The sequence below is a fragment of the Notamacropus eugenii genome, chromosome 7 (assembly GCF_028372415.1).
Source record: "Notamacropus eugenii isolate mMacEug1 chromosome 7, mMacEug1.pri_v2, whole genome shotgun sequence".
Classification (NCBI taxonomy): domain Eukaryota; kingdom Metazoa; phylum Chordata; class Mammalia; order Diprotodontia; family Macropodidae; genus Notamacropus; species Notamacropus eugenii.
This window is the reverse complement of record NC_092878.1, coordinates 5770110-5793721: the sequence shown is the minus strand read 5'-3', so window position 1 is coordinate 5793721 and position 23612 is coordinate 5770110. Positions and strand designations below refer to the sequence as shown.

Sequence of the window (23612 nt, the reverse complement as noted above, 5' to 3'; positions counted from 1 at the left end):
AGAGCTTCCTGAGGAGCCCAGAATGTCAGACCGCAACAGTGTTAGAGCTGTTCTCTTTGAACAGCCTGACAGATGTGTTCACCTTTGAGTTCTCCCTCCTCCTTCATAACAAACCCTGGTAGGTCCTCCTCTCTGAATCCCTCTCACAGTCCCCTCCCCTCTTCTCTTGCCCTTTTCTCCTTTGTAAAATGGCTGAAGGGTGATTTTTTTCCTCTTTGGAATTTTTGCGCTCATCTTACTGAGTCATCTAGGTGTCCATGTCCTGGCAAATGGCAAAGGCCCTCCTTGATATAGACCATATGTTACTTTGGACCCTAACAGCTCTGCTTGATAATCCCAAGTTTGTTGTTGTTTTGCCCCAAACAGGTCCCCATGCAGACCTTATCCGACATTTTATGGCTACCCCCTTCGCTGTTTGGACATAGTACTAACATCTGATCCATTTTTCCTCCCCTAAGCTGACTGTCTGATTTGAGGAGATTTAGGGTTTTCTGCACATAAGAGGAAGAAATCAAGAAGAAGCATTTCTTCTCCTATTGCCTCAAAAATGTTAATAGCTCACACTTATATAGTGCTTTAAGATTTACAAAGTACCGCACAGTCCTTGCCGCAGCGAGAGGCGTTCTCTCTCTCCTCCCTTTTCCAGCTGTCCTTTATGTTTCGTCTTCCCTTTTCAGCTACTTGAAAGTAGGGACCATCTTTCTTCTGTTTGTATCCCTAACACTTAGCACAGTACCTGGCACATTGTAAGCATTTGCTAAATGCTCTATCTAGTTATATTTTGTTACATCTGTCATCTCATTCTAGTCTCACAACAACACTGGGAGATAGATGCTGTTATTAAATTCTGTTTCACAGATGAAGAAGAGGAGCTTCAGAAATGAAGTGACTTGCCCAAGGTCACACAGGTGGGAAATGCTTCCACAGCAGGTTTTAAATCCAGGTCTTCCTAACTACAAAGCCAACAGTTTTTCCAATATGCTCCAAATGCCAAAGTACATTAAGGTAAGTGCTATTAATGCTGCTGATCTCTATCAAGGTGGGGTGTGCTTTGATCCCAAGATCACTGAGCATCAAAAGAAAATTAAATATAGTATCTTTTTCATTCTTTCTGGCCACCTTTCTTCTGTCTGGAAGTATTAAAATCAAGACAGGGAATGCAGGACAAAACAGTTAACCTTTTTTGCTTTGAGAGTATCTTGCAAGATGACTAAAATCCTCCTCCCAATCTTTAAGGCCTGAGGAAGAACCAGAGTCTCATCCCCAGGGTTCCTCTGCAGGATCAGTAAAGCAATTTTGGAGGCAAGAGGGGAGATAGAGATAAAAAAGAAGGTGGCCAGATCTAGTGCTTTCATTCTCTCTCTCCTGTAACTCAACACTTGCAAATATTGAGGGATTCCTATCAGTGCTAAATGGGATCTTGGCATGTTGAGAGACAAAAGACGAAAGGTAATTGTTATTTAATGGCAGAATAAGGAACCTGTAAAACCATGGCTTATTTCTTCTTCCTGAACTACTGTGCGAGTCCTATGAAGGCAGGGATTTTCTTTCTGTAGAGTGGTCAAAGAAATAATTCATTAGAAAGAAGCACTATTAGAATAAAGGCCTCTAATTAGATGAAGAAATAACTTGGTTGCTATAATGGACTCAGAATAAGATGTTATTATATTCCTGGAAAAGAGTATTCCTAAGTCAGTACTAAAGACTGTAATGAGTAACCTTTCTTCCCCTCCCCACCACTCCCTGACCCTTTTCCCATCTTTCTTCTTTGCTCTTGAGCCCATCAGCTTTTTCTCTGAGAGTCACTTCCAGGTCCCAGCGGTAACTAAGATTCCCCTCTACTCGGCTGTTTATAGAGAAGGTTCAGAATTCTGAGTTTTTGAAATGTTGATCTTCAACCGTTTTCCAGAACATTCCACGTTCTGAACTGTCTCCTGTCCTCCTCCTTCGCTCCCTTTCCCTCAACCCCAGCCAAAGGCCTCATGATTTAGACAAGACCTTTCAGGATCAAGTCCTCATCAGACTCAGATTAGAGCTAATACCTGAAAACACTGGGAAGCAGTGGCAAAGGAGACGCTGGGAATCAGACATTCTAGCTCATGCTAAAAATAAACTTCCCCTCCAGTACCTCATTGTGGCATGTATTTGAGAGAGAGGAGAACAGGCTCTGGTGCTGGGGTCAGCTAGCTAAAAAGTCTTTTGAGTGTGGGTCTGGTAATACCCATTGCCCAAGGAGCAGGTTAAATTCTCACAACCTCTCATCACCACCAACCAGACCCCCCAGCTCACAAGCTTTTCTGGCCACAGCATTTCAGGAAAACTGCCTCTTAAGACCTGGGGAGGGTTTTGAGCTGTGTTGATCGAAGAAAGATCCAGCCTTAAGACCCCACTTAGGAAACGGTGGAAAAGCAATGCAACATAATCCAAGAGCTCCAGGTTTGGAGATAGAAGAGATTGTAGAGGTCATTGAAGCCAATCCTTTCATTTTACAGGTGAAGCAACTGAGGCCCAGAGAAGTGACTTGCCCAGGGTCACACAGCAAATAAGTATTTAAACCCAGGTCTCTTTGTCTCTTAAGTCCAGTAGGCTCTCCACCGATTACACTGTGGCTAAGATAATATTCCTGGGCTTGTTAATTTTCTACTTATATGGCCTTTGAACAAGTCATGTAATGTGACATAAGTAAATGGGGCACTGAAATTGGAGGCAGGAGGACCTGGGTTTAAATCCTGCATTTACTTGTTGTCTATTGCTGGACAAATCACTCTAATATTCTATGCCTCAGTTTCCTCATCTGCAAAATGGAGGGGATGCCTGTGATGTCCTCTAAAGTCCCTTCCACCTCTGAATTTATGATTCTATGTCAGTGTCTTACCCATAATGACACAGCCTAAATTAGAGGTGCCAAACCCACTGCTTGCAACACTCCTGAGTGTAGCCCAAACCAGATTAAAATGTAATTGGGAAATAGGTGACAAAATAAAAGTATAATAAAACACAGATACTGTTAATTGTTGGTTTTCTAAATCAAGGATTGTTTCTTTGTGTCTTTATTTCCTTGGAGCTTAGAACAAAGTATTATGTATTGTTAACTCTTTTCCCCAAGGTCTGTCCCTTGCCTGCACATACCTATCTACTGACCCCACAAATGAGTGTGATGAGGGATAAGGATAAATGAGGCTATGTTATCTTTTGAGAGCATTTTGGCCACTGTTGCCAAGAACAATTAAATATAAAATGCCAAGAGGCTAAGGCAGTATGCCTATAAGGGGTTACAGTGTCATTGAACAATTTTAGTCATTATGGTATGACTGATTTGGGGCATAATGGCCCAATCACTATGACTGCCTTTGAAAACAAATCCTGATGCTGTAAAGAGCTGTGCTTCATAGGTCATAGGTAAGAGTAATGTTCAAATTTTGAGGAATTGGGGTAGTATTTGCTGGGGTAAGCCAACCCAACCAAGTGGTTATAAGAGAGGGGTATATAAAAAAGGAGTTTGGGGTGCAGGGGAATAGAAAACTTTAGAAATTTGATGAATGCTACCAGTCCTCTCATCCTCTACCCTTTTTCCCTATCACCCAAAGGAAGGATGCCTTTGGAATAGCCCTTTGTCATCTCTGTTTTCAGGTGCTCCTGGCTTTGCCAACATTGTCATCTTTGTATATACAAATAAGATCGTTGTCCAAAAGATAATCGTAAAGTGGTCAGGTATCTTTGTTAGTGACCAGAAGAATTTACAGTGTAGGAGTGAAAGGTACTGTTGGTCTTTGTTGAACAAGGTTTTCATATGGGAATCACACCTTCACATTTCTTAGTTTTGCTGGGCCCAGTTTCCTTCACATTTGTTTTGATCCTGGGTAGCTGGGTCTCGGTGTTGTTAATTCGTTAATTTTATTGTCACGCTGTCCAAGGTACAATCTATAGGACTACAGTTCCACCGTATGCCTTCCAAGGCAAGGCAACCATGAAATATTTAGGAATGGTCTTGTGTCCATCTTCATGAGACTCCCTTCTCCAGGCTTTCCCACTGCTTTCTCCCATGGGAGGGGGTAAAGTATTTGGGTTTGCTCCAAAGGTTTTGATAAGCACATCTTATTAATAACTTTCTCTCCCTCCTCCCTGTCTCACCCACTGTGGATTAGTAGATCTTGTTCTTCTTATGCAGTGCAAGGAACTTTCCCTTTTTTAAATGGATGTGTAAATTCTTGTTCTGTATATAGTGGTCTTTAGGGATTCCAGCTGCTGTTGAATATCTGTTCTCTAGGATGAGATTTGCCATATAAGGTGACCTAGAATGTAAGCTCATTGAGGACAAGGATTGTTTCATTTTCATCTCTGTGTCCCCACTACCAAGTCTGGACACATTTGCAGGTACTTAACAAATAATTGTTGGTTAATGTGCTTCTGATGACATAGTCCACAAGAGTAGTTATGGAGATGGTAACATGCTCCTTAGTTAATTATGAGGAATGAGAGATTTTTGAGTGACAAGTTTGACTAATGACTACAAAATGGTAGCAACATTTCACCACTTGAAGGTAAGAGGTGATTTCCATTTAAATATACAGTATAGGTAGAAAATACATAAAGCTCTTCCATTTTTTAAATCAAAAGTTAAGATTTTGTTCAAGTGCCATATTTCCTGTTTAATATATAGGGCTTGTGGAAACAGTTATTTATGTGACATTCTAAGCTTTAAGGTGACATTTTATAAGAACTAATGGCATGAATTTTATTTTGCATCTATATGGTATAAACAGAAAGTTACAGTAAAGCAGCTATTACATATGATCTATTTTTCCTTATGCTGATTGCAAAATATATTAAACTATCTGCATACATTTTATGTAACTGCTTAATTGTTACCTTCTCTACATTATCATTAGAGAGGGTCCAGTTTGTAGTTGTTAAAGTCTTGATGAAATCTTTCCAACTTCCAGCTCAAAATAAAATATATTAAATAACCACCAGAACATAATCCGGAACACAGTAAATATCAGTAGGAAAAATGATATTAATGTATAAAACACCAATGTAACCTGCTACAATACGAAGCAGGTAAATCAATCTTAACTCCTAAAGAAATGAATCCACTGACTCACCTCTATGAGCTTATTTTTTACTTCCAGTCTCGGCCATGACTTCCAAGCAATTGGATGACATGATGGATAGAAAGGGAATTGGACCTGGAATCAGGAGCGCGTGTTTGTATCTGGCCTCACTTGGACACTTGGTTTGCAAGCCTTAAAGTGCTATATGAATGCTAGCTATCCAGGTACATGTTTTAACCATCCAGTAGCACGTTATAATAGTAATAGTGATAAGCTGTCATTTATATAGTGTCATAAGTTTTGTAAAGTGCTTAACATCTCACTCAATCCTCGCACCAACCCTGTGAATTATTGTTCCTATATGTAGCAATCCTCCTGATACTATCCCCATTTTATAGGTGCAGAAACTAAGGCAGAGGATAAATAACTTGCCCATGACTAAGGAGTATCTGAGGCTGGATCTGAGCTCAGACATCCCTGACTTCAATTCCAAAACTCTGGCTACTGAATGACTTTGCCATCTCAGAGTAAGTTCCTTGAGGCCAAAGAAAGACAGTTTTGTTTTTGTCTTTGTAACCCCACAACATAAAATGTTTCCTTGCAAGCAATAGACTCTAAATAAATATTTCTTGATGTAGAAATGGTTCAAAGTACAATAAGGTTGAGGATGACCAATTACCTGGAGTAATGGCAGGAATTTAGAACTGAAGACTGAGATGTTTGAAGTACAGAGCAATATCTGAAGCAGCTGTGCCTCATGGTATTTCTTGTTCCTTTTCCCCTTTTCATTCATTCATTCATTGACACAGAGGATAGAAAAAGAATCTCAAGAAAGCTGGGTGGTGCGATGGGTGGGAGTTGAGGACTGAGACTCAAGCAGCCCTTGGCAGGTTTTTGGGAAGGATATCTCTTAAAATGCTGCTGAATAATAATAGTAGTTAGCATTTACAAAATTATCCTGTGGCTCAGGCACTGTGCTAAGTGCTTTGTTATTAAGCCATTTGATTCTCACAACCCCCCTGAGAGATAGGTGCTATTATCATCACCCCTGTTTTATACATGAGGAAACTGAGGCAAGCGGAAGCTAAGTGATTTGACCAGGGTCACACAGATAGTGTCTGAGGCTGGATTTGAATTCAAGTCTTCCTAAGTCTTGGTAAATTAATAAGTCCAGTTTAGACACTGGGCATTGAGCAAGAATTTACAGGTAGTATTTAATTCTAAAATAGATAGTAGCTGGAGAAATAGAGAAATAGTTTCCCTTGGGGATTGCATTGACTGCATCCTGTAAATTTTAGTATATTATTTCATCATAATTGTTATCTTTAATATGATTCTTTGTCATGTGTATGTTTTTTCTTTTATCCAGTCATTCTTTAAGATTAGATTAAATACTTTGTCTTATAAGTCCAAGGCTTCTGATTGGTTCTGAATTCATACTCTGTTTTCCATTACATAGCGTCAACCTGAAAGTTTGGTTAAAGCAGGCAAACAGGCTAAGGTGATATGTAAATCCCTTTTGTTTATTCCCTTAAAGCTAGCCAAAGCCAGGGAACTTGTAGGTACAAGGAGCGAGAGCCTAAGTTCTGATAAAAAAATGTCTGATAAAAAAATGACAAAGTTTTATATGTTTTAGGACAGTCCCAGAATGTCTGTGTCCCTTAGATTCATAGTCTCCATATGTGTTTAACTATACCATGAGAAGGGAAGTTTCTTACTTGAATAAGCTGTAAATACAAATTAACAAGACAATTGGCGACAAAGTAGTGTCAGTTGGAAATTATGATCCCAGGATATCTGAGTTTCCCCCATATATAGCATATGCCTCTGAGATACCAAGATAAGAAAAGTTCCACCACTCTGGTTGCAGGTATCCGGTCACAAACAGGCCTTTGAAGTTTGCTAACTAAGCATGTATTAACTCAGACTTTGGCTCTGATTCAGGGTTCAGATCACATTAAATGATTGTCAGGAGCTGCCCTCTAAATTAAATATAAGTGCTATGTAAACACTTGGCCCAGTTTTTTCCCCCTAAGTTAACTTTCCAATTCTAGGAGATTTAGAGTTTCCTGGACACAGAATGAGAAATGTCTCCCTCCTGTGAGCTCTGATTCGTAGAAAATTAGGAGATAATCAGAAGTTAATATTGGAGATTGTGAATGTTGTGGGTCCATACTAGAAGCAGAGATTCCTCTGGTCTTAAGATATCTGAGCAAGTAAACAAAATTCAGTGAGTATACATATTTCTTCCCATTCAGTCACTCAACTTCTGACTGGAAGTAGTGCAAGACAGAGCAGATAAAGTCACCATGTTGCTTTGGGAGTTCCTTTAAGAGTAACCAAAGGTCCACTCCCAATATGCCAGTCTGACTGTGTACCAGATGCCAACCAGATTCTAACCAAACTACTTACATTAATGTGGCTGGAATCACAAAGACTTGAATTCTAATTCAGCTAAATCCAGAATTCTAAATCTGTGCAATTTACTGTGCAATCTAATCCCAAGCAGATTTTAATCTGTCTGCCTCAGTTTTCTCGACTATAATAGCACCTCCTCCCGATTGTTGTGAGGATCAATTGAGATATTATTGGTAAGTGTTTACTTAGCACAGTACCTGGCATATAGCATACTCTTAAATAAGTGCTTATTCCCTACCCTACCCTACTTCCCTGTAATATGGTTAATAACTGAGCTTTTAAATCAACAGGAAAGATAAGCAGAAAAAGATTTTCTAATCCTCATCCTTTTCACAGTTCATCTCTTGATTATTTATGTGTGTGTGCCTTATTAATGATTGCACTGAGAGGTAGACTGGCATAGTAGATAATAACTGGCCTTATAGTTAGGAATGCCAGGGTTCAGTACCCCTTTCTGGCATATTTCAAGTGTCTGACCCTAGGCTTAAAGTAAATCTCTTGTTGCTCCAAGTCACTCATTAAGATTATAAATTGCAGAATTGATTCTAATGTGCATTGCTACGAAGAATTTCCACATTAATGATTTTCTACATAAATGAAACCACAGATCCAGACAAAAAGAAAAAGGGCATTGTCAGGATTGATCTGGGATGCTTGATGTTGGGACTAAATATTAGTGAATGAAAGGCAATTACTACTTAATGACTGAATAGGGAATATGTAAATATATAAAAGAACTAGCCTGCGAATAATGCATAATCAGGTACTTTTCCTTTCGAATAGGAAGGGAAAATAGAAATGTTTGCTTGGAAACCATTTTGTGAGCATGAAGTTGTCCCTTTGTTATATAATACTCCTGCGATGTGGTATATCAGGTGGGAAATTCCTAAATCCAAAAGGCAGCGATGGACATGACCCCCCATCGCCCTCCCATACAACCACTAAATGTTCACTCAACCCATCTTTATGCTGTAGTCCAACAGATTTTCTCTGGCATTCTTTAAATGGCTCCATCAGTCCCTGGAAGTCGGAGGCACAACTGTCCCCTCAGGGTGACCGTTGGTAGAAAGCTCGGAATTCTAGGCTTTTGAAACAGTGGCTTCCAACCCTTTAGAACCTTGCATATTCAAATATCTTTCCTAGTCCCTCAGTCAAAGGTAAGAAAGCTTCAAATGAGGCTTGAGTTTCCCTCTTTATTTATAACCCTGCAGTTTGGAAGTGATCCATTGGCAGTTGCAATTGAAGATAATGGAGATGGAGAGCCTGAGCAACACCAGCAGCAGACAGTAAAGCCTTTCTAACTCTGCCCTGAATTGTCCTCCTCTTTCCTTTAGACATCCTCCTCATTTAGCTTTCATGACATTCATTACAAATCATCTCTGTCCCTTTCAGTTATTTCTGTCTTCTTCTCCATGTCATATTCCCCTGTTCCCAAACCCCTAGCTTTCCTACTGTCCCACTACATGGAAAATTAGTAATGAAGACGTCATAGAATAATAGCCCATGGAGGTGACTACAGATGCTTTCTTCTACACAGATACCCCACAGGTACACAAAGATTAGCCAAGGAGGTGATAGATCATTTTTGTCAAATACAGTGAATGAATGTCATGGCCTGGAGGGGCTTTTAGTCAGTGTTAATGGGTGGATTATGCACCTTGAAGACTTAACCTAAAGAACAGATAGGCTACATTGCACTTTAGAAGAGTTCTAGACTGGTAGTTAGAACAACAGATTTGGACTCAGATAGGCTATATACATACTATCTGTGTAACCTTGAGCATAGCACAGCCTTCTAAGGCCTCAGTTCTTTTCATGTATAAGACAACATGATTAGCCTAGAAGGATCTGAACTAACCAGAAGGGTTGTCTTTCAAAACTACAAGAGATCAGGACATACTTGGAAACTGTTCTGGTGGAAGGAGTATCCATAATGTTGAAATCACAAACCTTTGAAATATTTAAAGTAAAATTCTGGAAGTGATACCCAGATATGGACTGTCAAATGAAATTTTCCTTAAAAGAATGATGTAGAAGGAAAGAAGAATGAGAAACAAACATGACATAGAAAAAGGGAATTAGAAGCATCCTTGTCAAGATAGACTTTGCTCTCCTACTTCCAAGGAGATGACTGCCTTAGATAATCCAAAGAACAGTTATCTAAGCTACTGATCCCACATAGAGCATTTGGCTCTGCTTCGTTGTGCTCATCCTGCCAACTCTAAGCTCTCAAATTCTCATAACCCCTTTCATTAATTTTTCGTTTTTGGATGGTGACTTCTAATTCCTTTAGACATGCTCTTGTACTTTTCTCTCTTGCAGTGTCCTTGGGCATGGAAGTCCTCAAAATCACAATAACCAATCTATCTCATACTACATGGTCTACTACACCCACTGGGTTGCTACCCTTTCCCTTCTATGGATTTTATATCAATCTGTATATCTATATATTTCTGGAACAGTGTCATCTGTGTCTAAAATGATCTCAAGATTACTAGAACTCACTTCTAGATGACAGTTGGTGGTGATCTCAGTATTCCACCTTTTTGGAAAATTAATTTTATGTCCATTACTCAGCTCATTCATGATTCAGGTCTCTTTCCCAGTTCCTGAGGCCTGGCACATAAAGACAGACTAGAATAGTGACCTCTATAAGGGGCCACAGGAGGACTGGACAATTCCATTCGTTATAACCCTATCGATCTGGAGTGAATGGTCTATTACTATATGGATAGTGTACAGAATTGGACTCCATGTGCCAGATTAATCTTCAGGTTAATAGTGCTGGATTTCCCTAGAGAAAGGCATTCAGTGCTAAAGAGGTTATGAGGAAAAGTTTCATAAGCAAAGGACACAGAGAAGCCAGAATTTTATTTAATCTGCTTAGATATTCAAACACTGTAAAATCATTGTTAAATCAAACATTGTTTAATTATGCAGTCATCCTGTCTTTTTAAAGTATATTCCTCCCACATCTAGCATTTGTTCGCATCAGCAGAGATTGCAATTCAGGGATCCTTTACTCTTGTATCTCTACTTCCAGATCATCCTAGCTTTATAATGATGCTGTCTATCTCTTCACACAGACTTTAGATCATTGGTACACAAAGGACTGTCATAGAAGAATTGGGTATTTTTTTTCCCTAAGAACTAAAGGATTTGCTGTGGATGGTGAGAGAGGTATTCACTTATGGTAATACAGACTTTGTTCTGCCAAGTTTTGGCTTGAGAACCATACACCCATCTTATACAGTTTTGGTGAGCCAAGTTTCTTTCAATTTTGTTTTGATCTTGGGTGAAGTTAGGTGCCAGAATTATCATATCATGGATCATGCTATTTTGGGGATTGTGGTTAGGTGGGGCCCCATCCTCATCCCCAACAATCCCCCCCCCCCAAAAAAAAGAAGAAGGAGGGAAAGAAGGCATTTAGCAAATGTATTGCTAGGATATTAGTGCAAAGATATTAGGGAGAGCTAAAATCTTTCTAAAAACTGAGCAAGAAATGAAGGTATCATTGAAGACTCAGGGAGGTGTGGTGGAAAGCTCTCTGAAGAAGAGTTAGAAGAGTGTAAGGTGGTTGTTGTGAATTCCTGTCTGCGTCTTCATGACCCAGTGCACAAGAGCATGCCAATACTCTTCATGGGGTTTTCTTCACAAGATACTGGATGGTTTGCCATTTCCTTCTCCAGTTCATTATGCAGATGAGGAAACTGAGGCAAAGAGGGTCACACAAGCTAGTAAGTGTCTAAGGTCACATTTGAACTCAGGTCTTCCTGACTCCAGGCCTGGCACTCTATCCACTGTGCATCAGGGTACTAGTTCCCATTTCTTCACTTTGACCGTGTGATCTTTGAAAGTTGCCTTAGCCTTAGCTTTACAAATCATCTGTTGAATGAGAATAAAAACTTCTCTATTTAAGAGGGCTATTTTGAGCATCAGACATACTATATCTGAAATTCTTTAAAAGCAGTGAAACACTAAATGACTTCAGTACATCATGAAATACTAAGAAGGCATAATAATGATGATGATGATGATGATGATGATGATGATGATGACACCCCCCCTAATGGGTGTAATGCCCTATTCTGAAGTGTGGGAAATAGAAAAGAAAGAAAGGGATGAATGGAAGAGACAGTATGAAAGAAGGAACATGCTTTAGGGTTGGATGGGAGGAGGAGAGGTGAAAGCTGGCTCTGAAAGTTATATATATATATATATATATATACATATATATATATATATATATATATATATATATATATATATATATATATATATATATATATATATATATATATATATATATATATACGTATGTAGACACACAGATCATCTCTGGCATTGCCAGCACCTGAAACCCTTGTTTATGTCATATGTTCCATATGGGCCTTTAGAGTAAGACTGTTCATTGGTGGGAACCAATAAACTACCATTGTTTTAGGGATACATTGCACAGAGAAATTGCTTCGTTATATAATGGACAGAATATAGTTTTACATGTTCTCAGGAAAATTAAGGGTTCTAATAAAACTAAAACATTTAACAAAAATGACAGTCTCTTGCAAAGTGAAAAAAAAAATCCAGACTTTGTCCTCAAAACAAAAAATGTGCTAATGACTTATTAAATCTATTTTATTTGTTACAGTTTGGACAAAATTTTCTTAGAGCACTACCCAGTTCTTCCTTTCTCCGCTTGTTCCCCTCTCCAAATCTGCCCTGGGAATACTTTTGAAAGTAATTTTTAAAAAGCCTTTCCCTGTTTGAAAATATTTTTCTGTTGGGATTTTTTCATTAATTCATATATTCTTCCTCCCTAGGAAATGAGGCAAATTAATGTCACTGAGGCAAAGGGAAGAAGACGCAAAGCCTGGAGCAAGAATGAAAAGGTGGGAAATGAAGAGGAAAAAAGAGGGGGCAAAGATGAAAAGAAAGAGAAGGAATAAAAAATTCAGGAGGAGAAGAGGGAAGAAATTATTGAAGACAGAAGATATTATTGGAGAGAAAAGAGATTAGTGTCTAAAGACAAACTGATAGAAAAAGGGAGAAAGAGGCTTTGAAGAGGAAGATGAAGGAAGGAGGGAAGGAGGAGAGGCTGCATGGTGAATGAGCACCAGATGAACTTTGGGGACGGTGCCCTTTGATTTTTTGGCTCCTCCTCTCAAGGCTGTCTGGGACTTTTCATCATTCAGAGATGGGAGTGAATATGGGGAAAGGATATTAAAATCTTTTTAGAATCTTTTTTTCCATAGATGGTTAGCTACCCAGTGTCTGCCATTCAGGTGATGTCACTTTCTACTTATGTGAATTATGGAATTAGTCAAATATTCAGAGGAGGCCGTACTCAGATGACAATAAAGGGCATGGTTTATGGGGTAGGGGCATCCAGCATATCTTATGACTTCATTGGTGTCATGACATCCCTAAATCCCAGGTCAAGAAGAGATGGTCATTCCCCCTGGAAAGACCTTGCTGTCTTACCTCATTCATCAAAATAAAATGTTACTAATGACCTGCAGTAGTCATTCCCTCAAACATTCCTGACAATGGAAAAAAAGTTAGCAGTTCATAGGATCTTCTAGCAGGTACAGTACTCAGAGATCCTCCTTCCTACTACCCATGTTTTGACACATGAGGAAACTGAAGCCCACATTGGTTAACCGACTTGCCTAAAATCTCATGGTAAAGATTGGACCAATCAGGATTCACATCCAGGTCTTCTGACTACCAGGTCCATTGTTCTTCCTCCTGACTCATTCTCTGACTCTTTCACAGACATGGAAACCACAACACCTCATTGTATCTGAGAAGTCCCACAGCTATAATCATGGAAGAAACACAGGGACCGAGGGTTAGACATCATTGTTCCTTAAAGAAACTCCAGGTTGTCTAAGAAAAGCCAGTTTGGAGCTCTGTTTTTCTATGACCATGAATTTCTTCTTTGAGGGTTGACATTTAATGTGGCAGTATAAATCCAAATAAAAGAACAAGCAGAATATGACTCCAGGAATCATTCCGCTCCCAAGTTTTCCCATACACAGCTGGATGTGAAGAAGAGTCCCTTGTGTGGGGAGTGCAGTCACATAAGGAAGAGAAGGAAAATCCAAAGGTGAGGAATATTTGTCTAGGATATGTCTAGAAAGGATTTTCCCTCATTCTTCAAATTCAAGTGGAGATACACGAATGTTTCTATAATTCTCAGTGCTGCAAGTTTTCCAGGATGCAATTCATTTGATAATAATTTCTGAAGCATGCACCATATCCATCCCCTATGCTAGACATTGTGTGGGGAAACCAAGGCAAAAGTGAAAAAGTTCTCATCTTCAAGTAGCTTACTTTCTATGTTGGATAATGGAGGTGAGAGAGGTGGGACTGTGCAGATAAGTAAATACAAGGTAATTTATAAGCACAAAATTAAGTTTGGCATTGAGGGAAATTTTTATAGAAAAAAGATTCTGGGAGGCAGAGATAAGTGAGTATTATCTCAAGCAGTAGGGGACACCTTGTCCAAAAGAATGGCAGGGCTGAGATGGAACTTTGAGTTCAGTTAACAACTCTGTATTCTACAGGACCTCCATAGAACAGTGTGAAATAAGACTAAGAAGTTAGGCTGGGGCCAGACTGTGGAAAGTGAGGGTCTAAATAAATAAGACTAGGGAGTTAGTCTTTCCCAATCTGTAACTGAGTCTATATGATAATCCTCCGTGTTATGTTCCACTGACATTAATGGTATGTGAGAGGAAGAAGGCATTAGGAGAGAGAACTTGAGCAAAGCAAATGCTTCTCGTTGGGCAAAATTCCTTTGTACAAGATGCTCTGCCTCTGGTTAGTGTTAACATGAATCGCTGCAGTATATGAATTAGTAAGAACTTAAGAAAGTCTGTTCTCTGACTCCTAATGGCCTCTTGTACCACACAGATTTGGGCGTCCTGTAGAAGAAGTATGGTTGTAAGTGTTTTTAGGGTTAATGGCTAAGCATATCCAACTACTTTAAAGACGGATGATGCCTGTTTAATCTCCATTCCTGAGTTACTCAAGGTCTCTCAGTAGGTCTCAGATTGCTTAAATGGAAGTTTGGAGTTTTGATACTCTAGAACTCCACAAGTTTTCAACAAGAAAACAATGGGTCTTGTAGTACCTTAGGAATGAGACTGAGGCGTGCTTGGGGTTTTCACTAAGGACAACAATAACTTTATATGTAATGTATTATATTGAGGTTATGTTATACAAGTGACTGTATGCATTTATATAGTGATCCTCTATGCATAGTATATGTGGATAATATATGTAGTATAAAGTGACTTTATACACATTGCTACATTTGGTCCTCACTTCCCTGTGAAATAACCTCAGACTGAGGAAAGTAAGGATACAGGAGCTAAAGGATTGCCCAAAGCCATACTGCTAGTTAGTGGCAAAGCTAAGATTCAGACTGACTTTGGCTGATTCTGTTGACTGAATGTATGCACAGATATTCTTAAAGCCTTAGTGTAGGTAAAATGTCAGGGAGAGAGGTGGGGGATTGAAGAAGTTTCCTGGTATCTGTTTTGAATATGAGGGAGATAGAATGGGAATAGTTAGGACTTTTTGGTTCAGTCATTTTCAGTCATGTCCAACCCTTCATACAAGTGTTCCTGGAGAAAGATTTTGATGATTTGTTTGTTTGTAGGAAATCTCACTGATCTGGAAATTCCTGGGTGAGCGAGCGAGAGATGGACCTCACGGAGAAACTGACCTCAGCCTCCAGTGCAGAGAGTGGATGAGGACGCTGGAGAAAGGGCAGCTTCAGGAGCCATTTTGTTTCCTTCTTCCCAGATTTGTCCTCATATCAAAAGATGTGCTAGAACCAAACCCACAGTGGGGATTTCACCGAAGGGCACCAAACTGGTGTGGATTGCCTGCTTATTAGTAAGACTGTTCTCTGCCTTGCTCTGCCTTGCCCTACTAGCCTGATGGCCTATAGTGGGACTGTACATTGTGCAGTGCCTTACCTTATCTACTCAATTTAATTTGTCTTATATGCAGTTTCTGCTAGTTATAGCTCTGATGAGAAGGATGGAAAGTCCCCCAGAGTGTAATGATGACCACCCCAGTGGCCCAAGGTGAGAGATGGGAAAAGGGAACCCGCTGGGAGTCGTAGCTGGTTGGGAGTCAGTCTGGGTCCCACCTAGGAGGGACAGAGGGAGGGAAGATTAAATTTAGGCACACAGTGAGCCAGGGTTCCTGTGGTGGCTATCTAACACCAATTTTGTCTGAGAGCATGGTTAGAATAGATACTCCTTCCTTCCTTCCTTTGCTGTTCTAGACCTAACCTTTCCAGGGCACCTAGTTCTCCACTTAGGAATGCTCCAGAGGACCTGACCTTCATCTTCAGAGCTTTTCCCTTTAACTATCTACTCCTTCAACTTCGAGGTATGCATAATGCCTTCCACATACTGGCACTTAATAAATGTTTTTTGAGTTGAATTCCTCTATGCTACATTCTACTTCAAGCCACCAGGCCAATTATATCTTCCCAAGTCCTTGAACCATTTGGTTTCTTGGACTTAGAGATCTGTTAAACCTAAGATTTTGATTGAGGCAAACCCTATCTATGCTCCCTCTGTAGCTCCTCACTCTCAAGACTTTGCCTTATTTTCCTTTGGCTTTTTTCCTTTTAGCTTCTTCCCCCACATCGTTCATACTATCAGCATGTGCTTCCAGGGACTCTACTTTTAAAAATCAAACAAACATTTTTTTCAGTTTTAAACATAATAACCCCAAACACAAAGCCAAAAAATGATTCAAAATGATCTTATCTGAAGAAAGCAGTATTTTTTGCTTTAAATATAAAGTAATTTTCAAGAAATAGAGGAATAAAAAGAATGTTTTGATTATCCCTATTCCCTTTAGTGATTCAGCCTCTTCTAGCTTACCCAGGTTTCATTGAGGTTCCCTGTTAGTTTGCCTATCAGAAGTCCCCGTCTGGGCTAGCCTGAGGCAATTGCCTGTATTTATAACAAGTCTGATTCACATGTTAAAAAATTCACAGAACTTCATCTTTATCTCCTGAAGTTTTTTAGTATGTTTCCATATATTTTTTCTCTTTTATTATCATTTAGTTGAATATTTTATGGGTTTATATGCCAGTTTACATTTCCTTGTTCTGAGTCTTTTTTTCATTCTGTAGTTTTTCAGTTATCTTCACAGATTCTATTCCTTATCATATATTTTTCTTTGTTTTTAATGGCAATACTTTAATTAGGTTCTTCCCATCCCAGTTCCCCCAGACCCATTTGGGATGTGCAGCTTTCAGTCAAAATGACTTGTTTACCCAGCAATTGCTAATCAGGTCATGGCTGAAATCAAGGCTTTTCTTGAGTTGATGTTTCCTTAAAATATTTCCAATATAGGAAAAAAAAGTAATTCTCATGGAATCATAGATGTGGAGCTGAAAAGGAGCTTTTCAAAGGAAGAACTTCTGATGTCTCAACCAAAATCTGAATACATTGAGACAGTCACAAATTGCAGTGAACTACCCTTGCTTTTTGCACTTGCTATACCTGTATAGACATTTATAGGGAACTAGCCACATTCATTTTTCTGACTTCCAGCTGTTGCCTGTGGCTATTACCTATTATTCCATTTTTTTGCTTGGCTTGCCTAACGTTTATATTGAGTCACCTTCCTGATGATGTGGATACAAATGGTGCCCCTAAGGGTTAATAGTAAGGGTTACTTTCCTGGCCTGAGGGAGTTTGAAGTGCATTCAGTAGTCCAGCCTGTAACTTGAAGATATCTTAATGCCCTTTACCCCTTATCTTGAAATACTATACAACTTGTACCAAAAGAATTGCTTTTCTCCCCGTATTCTGTGTTCTCTGTCTTGTCATTCATCTTCCTCACCCTGTGTCATGACAATTTTTCCTTATCTTACAAGCAGCCACCTTCTTCACTTTGTTTGTACTTACCTTGTCCCTAAATCTCCAGTTCTCATAAGAAACTCTAGAAATTACATCATCATCTTGAACATCTCTGTATAACCACAACTCCCCCAAATACTGAGGTCTCATTTAGCTTTCTTGCTAAGAAAGTCCATGATGCTTTTTCACAAGATTAAAAGCTCCCATTGGTGAAAAGAGAAGGTCAAATGGATTCTTTCACATCTGAACATGTTCTCCCAACTCTGACCTCAGCACTAATTCTTCTCCTTGAGACAATTTCAAATGATAATTTCCTTTAGATGGTTTTGCTATCACAGGCTTTTAAAAATTAATTAGTTAATATTTGGTTTTCAATATTCACTTCCACAAAATTTTGAGTTCCAAATTTTCTCCCCATCTCTCCCCTCTGCCCATCCAAAGTCACCATGCATTCTGATTACCCCTTCCCCCAATCTGCCCTCCCTTCTATCATCTCCCCCACCCACCACTTACCCCCTTCTCCCCTACTTTCCTACAGTGTAAGATAGATTTTCCTTTCAAATTGAGTGTGCATGTTATTCTCTCCTTAAGCCAGATCTAATGATTGTAAGGTTCACTCTTTCCTTTTCACCTCCCCATTCTTCCCCTCCGTTGAAAACACTTTTTCTTGCCTCTTTTAGTGAGAGATAATTTACCCCATTCTCTTTCTTCCTTTATCATCCAAATATAGTCCTCTCTCTCCCCTTAATTTTATTTTATAAGATATCATCCCTCCATATTTAACTCACCCTGTGCCCTGGAATGTAAACAGTTCAACTTTACCAAGTCCCTTATGATTTCTCTTTCCTTTTTCCTTTGCATGCTTCTCTTGTATTTGAAAGTCAGATTTTCTATTCAGCTCTGGTCTTTTCATCATGAATGCTTGAAAGTCCTCTATTTCATTGAATGATCATTTTTTCCCCCTGAAGTTTTATACATACTCAGTTTTGCTGGGTAGGTAATTCTTGGTTTCAATCCTAGCTCCTTTGATCTCTGAAATACCATATTCCAAGCTCTCAGATCCTTTAATGCATAAGCTGCTAGATCTTGTGTTATCCTGATTGTATTTCCACATTACTTGAATTGTCTCTTTCTGGCTGCTTGCAATATTTTCTCCTTGACCTGGGAGCTCTGGAATTTGGCTACAATACTTCTTGGAGTTTTCCTTTTGGAAAATCCCTTTCAGGAAGCTATCAGTTGATTCTTTCAATATCTATTTTACCCTCCAGTTCTAGAATATCAAGGCAGTTTTCCTTTATGATTTCATGAAAGATGATGTCTAGGTTCTTTTTTGAGCTTTTAAGTAGTCCAGTAATTTTTATATTGTCTCTCCTGGATCTGTTTTCCAGGTCAGTTGTTTTTCCAATGAGATATTTCACATTGTCTTCTATTTTTTCATTCTTTTGGTTTTGTTTTGTAATTTCTTTATTTTTTATAAAGTCACTAGCTTCCATCTGCTCCATTCTAATTTTTAGGGAATTATTTTCTCCAGCAAACTTTTGGACCTCCTTTTCCATTTGGCCAATTTTGCTTTTTTAGACAGTCTTCTCTTTATTGGCTTTTTAGATCTTTTGCCATTTGAGTTTATCTAGTTTTAAGGTGTTATTTTCTTCAGCATATTTTGGGGTCCCTTTTAGTTTTTCATGATTTTCTTGCATCACTCTCATTTCGCTTCCTGGGTTTTCCTCTACTTCTCTTACTTGATTTTCAGAATCTTTTTTGAGTTCTTTCATGGTCTGAGATCAATTCATATTTTTCTTGGAGACTTTGGATGTAGGAGTTTTGACTTTGTTGTCTCCTTGTGGTTGTATGTTTTCATCTTCCTTGTCACCAAAGGAAGGTCTATATTTTAATTTTTTTCCTGTTTTTCCTCATTTCCCCAACCAATTACTTGATTTTTGAGCTCTTTGTCAAGGTAGTTCTCTGCTTCCAGTGGGGTTGGGGGTGTGTACTGTTAGTCATTTGATCCCCCACACAAAATCTGTGGGCCTAGAGTTCCAGAAACAGCAGAAACTGCTGCTCCTGCTGCTGCTGCTGCTGCTGAGGTTACCGTGGGCTCCTCCACCCCTTCTGCTGGCCTGGGGCTGGGGCCAGACCACTGCTCTCTCTCACACAGATCCAACAGGTCTTTTCCACTGACTTTCCAATTTGTCCTCTGCGTTTTGGGGTCATGAAGTCTGGAAACTGCCACAGGTGCCAGTGATTCAGTCCCCCCCAGACCTGCTCAGGTTCCTCTGTGGACTGCGCTCTGCTCCCAGCCTGGCACAGTAGGTACTTCTCGTCAACCTTCCAGGCTGTCTTGGGCTGGAGATTTGCTTCACTCGCATCATTTTATGGGTTCTGCAGCTCCAAAATTTGTGTAGAGTCGTTTTTTACAGGTGTTTGGCTGGGTTTGGGGAGAGAGCTCTAGCAAGTCGTTGCCTTTACTCTTCCATCTTGGCTCAGTTCCCCCTTATCTTTCTCCTCCCCCCTCTACTGCTATCACAGATTTTGCTATCACAGGATATATCTTGAAGCCCAGGTGAAGGAGCAGCCTTTTAAAGCTTGCCTATCTGAGGTTCCAGCCTGGGCTGCCCTGAGGGCAAATATGTATATCTTTGTTACTGGGCCGATTTGCATATTAAAGGATTCAGAGAGGTTCAACTTATGCAGGTTCTTGGGAATGTTGTGAGAAGTAAGTTTTCCATCTTCAAATATTCTTAGCTTAGGTGGGTAAAAAATTCAGGGGGAGGAGGAATCACCCTGATTTTCTTTGATTTTTGATAAATCATGTTCTGGTTGCTTTTGCTTGTTTCTTCTCATGTTGGATGAATGGTCTTGTGTTATTTTAAAGCAATGGTCTTTGATAAGTGATAGGATTTCCTTCTTAGCTGCTTTTAAAATCTCGCTGCCAATAAAGTTCTGGAGTCTGACTACAAGGTTTCTTTCTGTTGATATCCAGTAGATAATAACCCATCTACAACCTGTCTTTTGATTTAAATACTTATTGACAATTTTCTCATGAAATTTCCTGGAAAATGGTGATTAGAGTCTTCACATTTTAGGGGCTTCCAATTACTCACAATTTTTTCTGAGCTCTGTCTTTTAATTCCATCCATTTTACTTATAAGACTTTCATAACCACGTCCTGTTGATTTATTGTTTTGTCTTTTGTTGTCATTTGTTCTGCTATTCTCCTATCACAGAAATATACCATGCTGCATAAAAAATGTATTTCTCATTGATTCCGTGTTCTTAATAAAATCTTTATTTAACCTCTCCACATTTTTTTGGTTGTTGTTATTTATCAGGTAGAATTGTTAATGATGATGATGTTAGACATCAGAATTCCTTTATTGATGACCTTTGCACCTTTATTTTTCTAAAAATGTTTATTATATGATTTGGTGTTTCTTTTTTTGCAAGATCCATCTGTTTTTCTGGGCATAGTTCATTTTAATTTGTAATTTTTTATTCTAACAATTTTTCTCCAGAATCTATTAGTTGGTAATATTTGTTGATTGTGTTGAATGTTCTCTCCCCCTTTTTCATTCCCTAATTCTTTCCATTTTCTTACCTGAGGGTTTTTCTATTATGAATTTTGTGGTTACTGTTCTTTCTGTCTTTTCTTTCTTTCCTTTATTTTTTTTTGTTTACTTTGTTGAGGGCCTTTGTGCCTCTTTTCTTGCAGGATTCCCTGAGGAGTCTGGTCTTTTAACAGCTCTTACTCCGGCATCTTCCCAGAAGTCTCCAAAATCTTCAGTTTGAGTCACACTTCACTTATTCATGACTGGGACAGGGAAAGAGCATGAATTGATGAAAAACGTGAATTATTGTATTCTCTTGAAGATGTGAGCTGCCTAGTAGCTTAGAGAATTGGGTTTCTAGGCTAGAAGTTATATGTTTGAGTTCTAACTGGACACATACTAGCCTTGTGAGCATGGACAAGTAAAATAACATCTCCCTGGTCCTAAAACTCTAAAATAGTAAGTTTCACCCCAATTTCTGCTATGCATTGGTGAAGAGTTTCCATAGCATGTGCTTCCCACGATGATGAAATCACAAATCTGAACCAAAAAAGTCATGTTTTTGGTTTGAATGCATATAAATTACTTTCATTTTTCAATAGTCTAATGTTTTCTTTGCTTAAACTAGTAATTTTCTTTGAAAAAAATTTTTTCTGAACAAATACAAAAAGAAAATCTCATTTGAGGTTTCTGTATAACACAACTATCTCTGTGTCCTAGTGGATTGCTTGTAGTAGTGCCTTACCATACAATGAATAATGGAGAACTTTTGGTTTCTTTTGTCTTAAGTCATTTTCTATAAGGAAAATAACCATTTTTTTAATGTTTATATTATGGTCTAGGAATGAGAGAGAAAATCTGAGCCAAGCTACTCAGGACTGTTATTCTGCCATTAAGTAGCAGTTACCTTTCATTTCTATTTCTGTGTCTTCACATCAGTTACCCAAGTGAGTATTCCAAAGCAGATCATAAAGCAGAAACTGTACCAGGAAAAGGGGCTCTTCCCTTCCCAGTTGGGCACAACATACTGTTAGAAGAAAGGGGATTGTGAGTTTTGTCTGGCCCTATAAACTGGGAATAGAATTTTAGCCCACTAGCAGGGCAATGAACTAAAGTGATATATTAATTGACATAAATGCCTTACTTTTCTATCTTTGTCCTTACATTTCTAGACTGGAGAAGGGTGAAGAGCTGGTAAGGAAGAAGTAAGCTGATGGGATTTTCATTGTTTTTTTTCCAGAAGCAATAGGTTAAAAAGGAGACTTTAGTCCTGCCTTTCAGGGGGGCATTCGTCAGTGCCCTGAACCCCCAATAACAGACTTTCTCTTGCCCCATGCAAACTTTTGACCTTATTTAAACTGTTGGAATCCTAATTTCTAAGACAGATAGTTCAACTCTGCATACTACACCCTTGTCAGAACTCAGCATTTATTTATAAAACTTAATTTGAAGTCCCAGCCCTGGTTCTGGTTTATTTGGAAGTAACTTGGATCCCTCAGGCAGACGATGAAGAAGAAAGGAATAATAGGGATTTTTCCCTCGCAGCACTGGCACCGTGTGCCAGGACACAGAAAAAGAGTTCACTGACCGGGAGCCAACCCTGACCTCAGAGAGAAGCTAAGACCCTGGCCTTCCCGAAAGGCAGAAGGAGGAAAGCGACTGTTGAGAGCAGCTCTTCCGTAGTTTCCGCCTTCAGAGGCTCTCACTGAGCACTTGCAGTGGAGATGAAGGGGAAGGGGAAGGTGAGGGAGGTTTCAAACATTCAATGGTTACGAGCACACGGTAGGAATGAGACATTACTAGGAAAACAAGGAAAAGACAAAGCATCATCCACAGCATCTTGCAGGGCAGGTGTGGGGAACCTGTGGCCTCCAGGCCACAGGCGGCTCTCTAGGTCCTCAGGTGTGGCCCTTTGACCGAATCCAAATTTCACAGAACAAATCTGATTTGTTCTGTAAAACTTGGGCCACAAAGGGCTGCACCCACGGTCCTAGAAGGCCACATGTGGTCTCAAGGCCGTAGGTCCCCCATCTCTGTTCTAGGACCATGGAAGAAGCATTTACTACAAGAAGAAGTAAAAGATCAAAGAACAGGAGGGTCTCACAAGCAAAGAAAGAAGAGTCCAAAAGTAATGTATTTCAGTAGGAAATTGTGTTTGAAATTTTGGGGGTTTTTATTATTAAGATTATGTAGTTACGAATATTTTTGTATTGAGTGAGATCCTGCCTCAGGGTTTTTATTTGCATTTTTGAGATAATTGATTTTTCAATAGTGTTCTGATGGCTGTTGATCATTTGTGTTTCTCCTTTTGAAAAGATCTTCCTCATGTCATTTGGTCATTTTTATACTGGAATTTGCCTCTGAAGCATATAGAGAATTAAAAACTGTAAATGGATTTTGGATATGAGGATATAAATAGATATTTAATGCAGCATTTCTGTTTTTGGATTTTCTGATTTGAGTTGCACTTGATAGTGTTTGTACTATGGCTTTTTTTTTTTGCAATCAAAGTTTTCAGTTTTGTATTTTATAATCTCACCCGTTTTCTGTGTGGTTACGAATTTTTCTTGTGTCCATAATTGTAAAAGACAAAACTCTTACGTTTTCTATATTTTTTTGCTTTTTATGACTTCTTATTTTTATCATCCATCCATCAGGTATTTATTGTATTATACACACAACGTAAGATGCTA

General features: G+C 39.1%; 1 protein-coding gene across 17 annotated transcripts; it reads left to right on the top strand.

Annotated features, from left to right (window-relative positions):
* Window positions 1-818: 818 nt before the first annotated feature.
* Window positions 819-23346, top strand: LOC140514293 (uncharacterized). Of its 17 annotated transcripts, none has more exons than XM_072624468.1 (7): window positions 819-4374; window positions 5133-5278; window positions 5453-8758; window positions 12293-12361; window positions 15142-15380; window positions 15498-21866; window positions 22092-23346. In XM_072624468.1, the coding sequence occupies exons 3-6, from the start codon at window positions 8645-8647 to the stop codon at window positions 15505-15507; spliced, it is 432 nt and encodes a 143-aa protein (XP_072480569.1). In that variant the 5' UTR covers window positions 819-4374; window positions 5133-5278; window positions 5453-8644; the 3' UTR covers window positions 15508-21866; window positions 22092-23346. The 17 variants fall into 17 exon arrangements, 9 of the variants coding, with proteins under 9 accessions (XP_072480569.1, XP_072480575.1, XP_072480573.1 ...); XM_072624474.1 differs by having other exon boundaries at window positions 819-5278; window positions 15498-15574; window positions 21084-21866; XM_072624472.1 differs by having other exon boundaries at window positions 819-5278; window positions 15498-15574; window positions 15778-21866.
* The last annotated feature ends 266 nt before the right edge of the window (window positions 23347-23612 follow it).

What these genes read in the sequence shown, in the direction of transcription:
- LOC140514293 (XM_072624468.1), top strand. Translation starts at nt 8,645, where the DNA reads ATGAGGCTTGAGTTTCCCTCTTTATTTATAACCCTGCAGTTTGGAAGT. An exon ending in AGCAACACCAGCAGCAGACA is followed by an intron (nt 8,759 to 12,292) that starts GTAAAGCCTTTC and finishes CTTCCTCCCTAG; the next exon opens with GAAATGAGGCAAATTAATGT. An exon ending in CCTGGAGCAAGAATGAAAAG is followed by an intron (nt 12,362 to 15,141) that starts GTGGGAAATGAA and finishes GTTTGTTTGTAG; the next exon opens with GAAATCTCACTGATCTGGAA.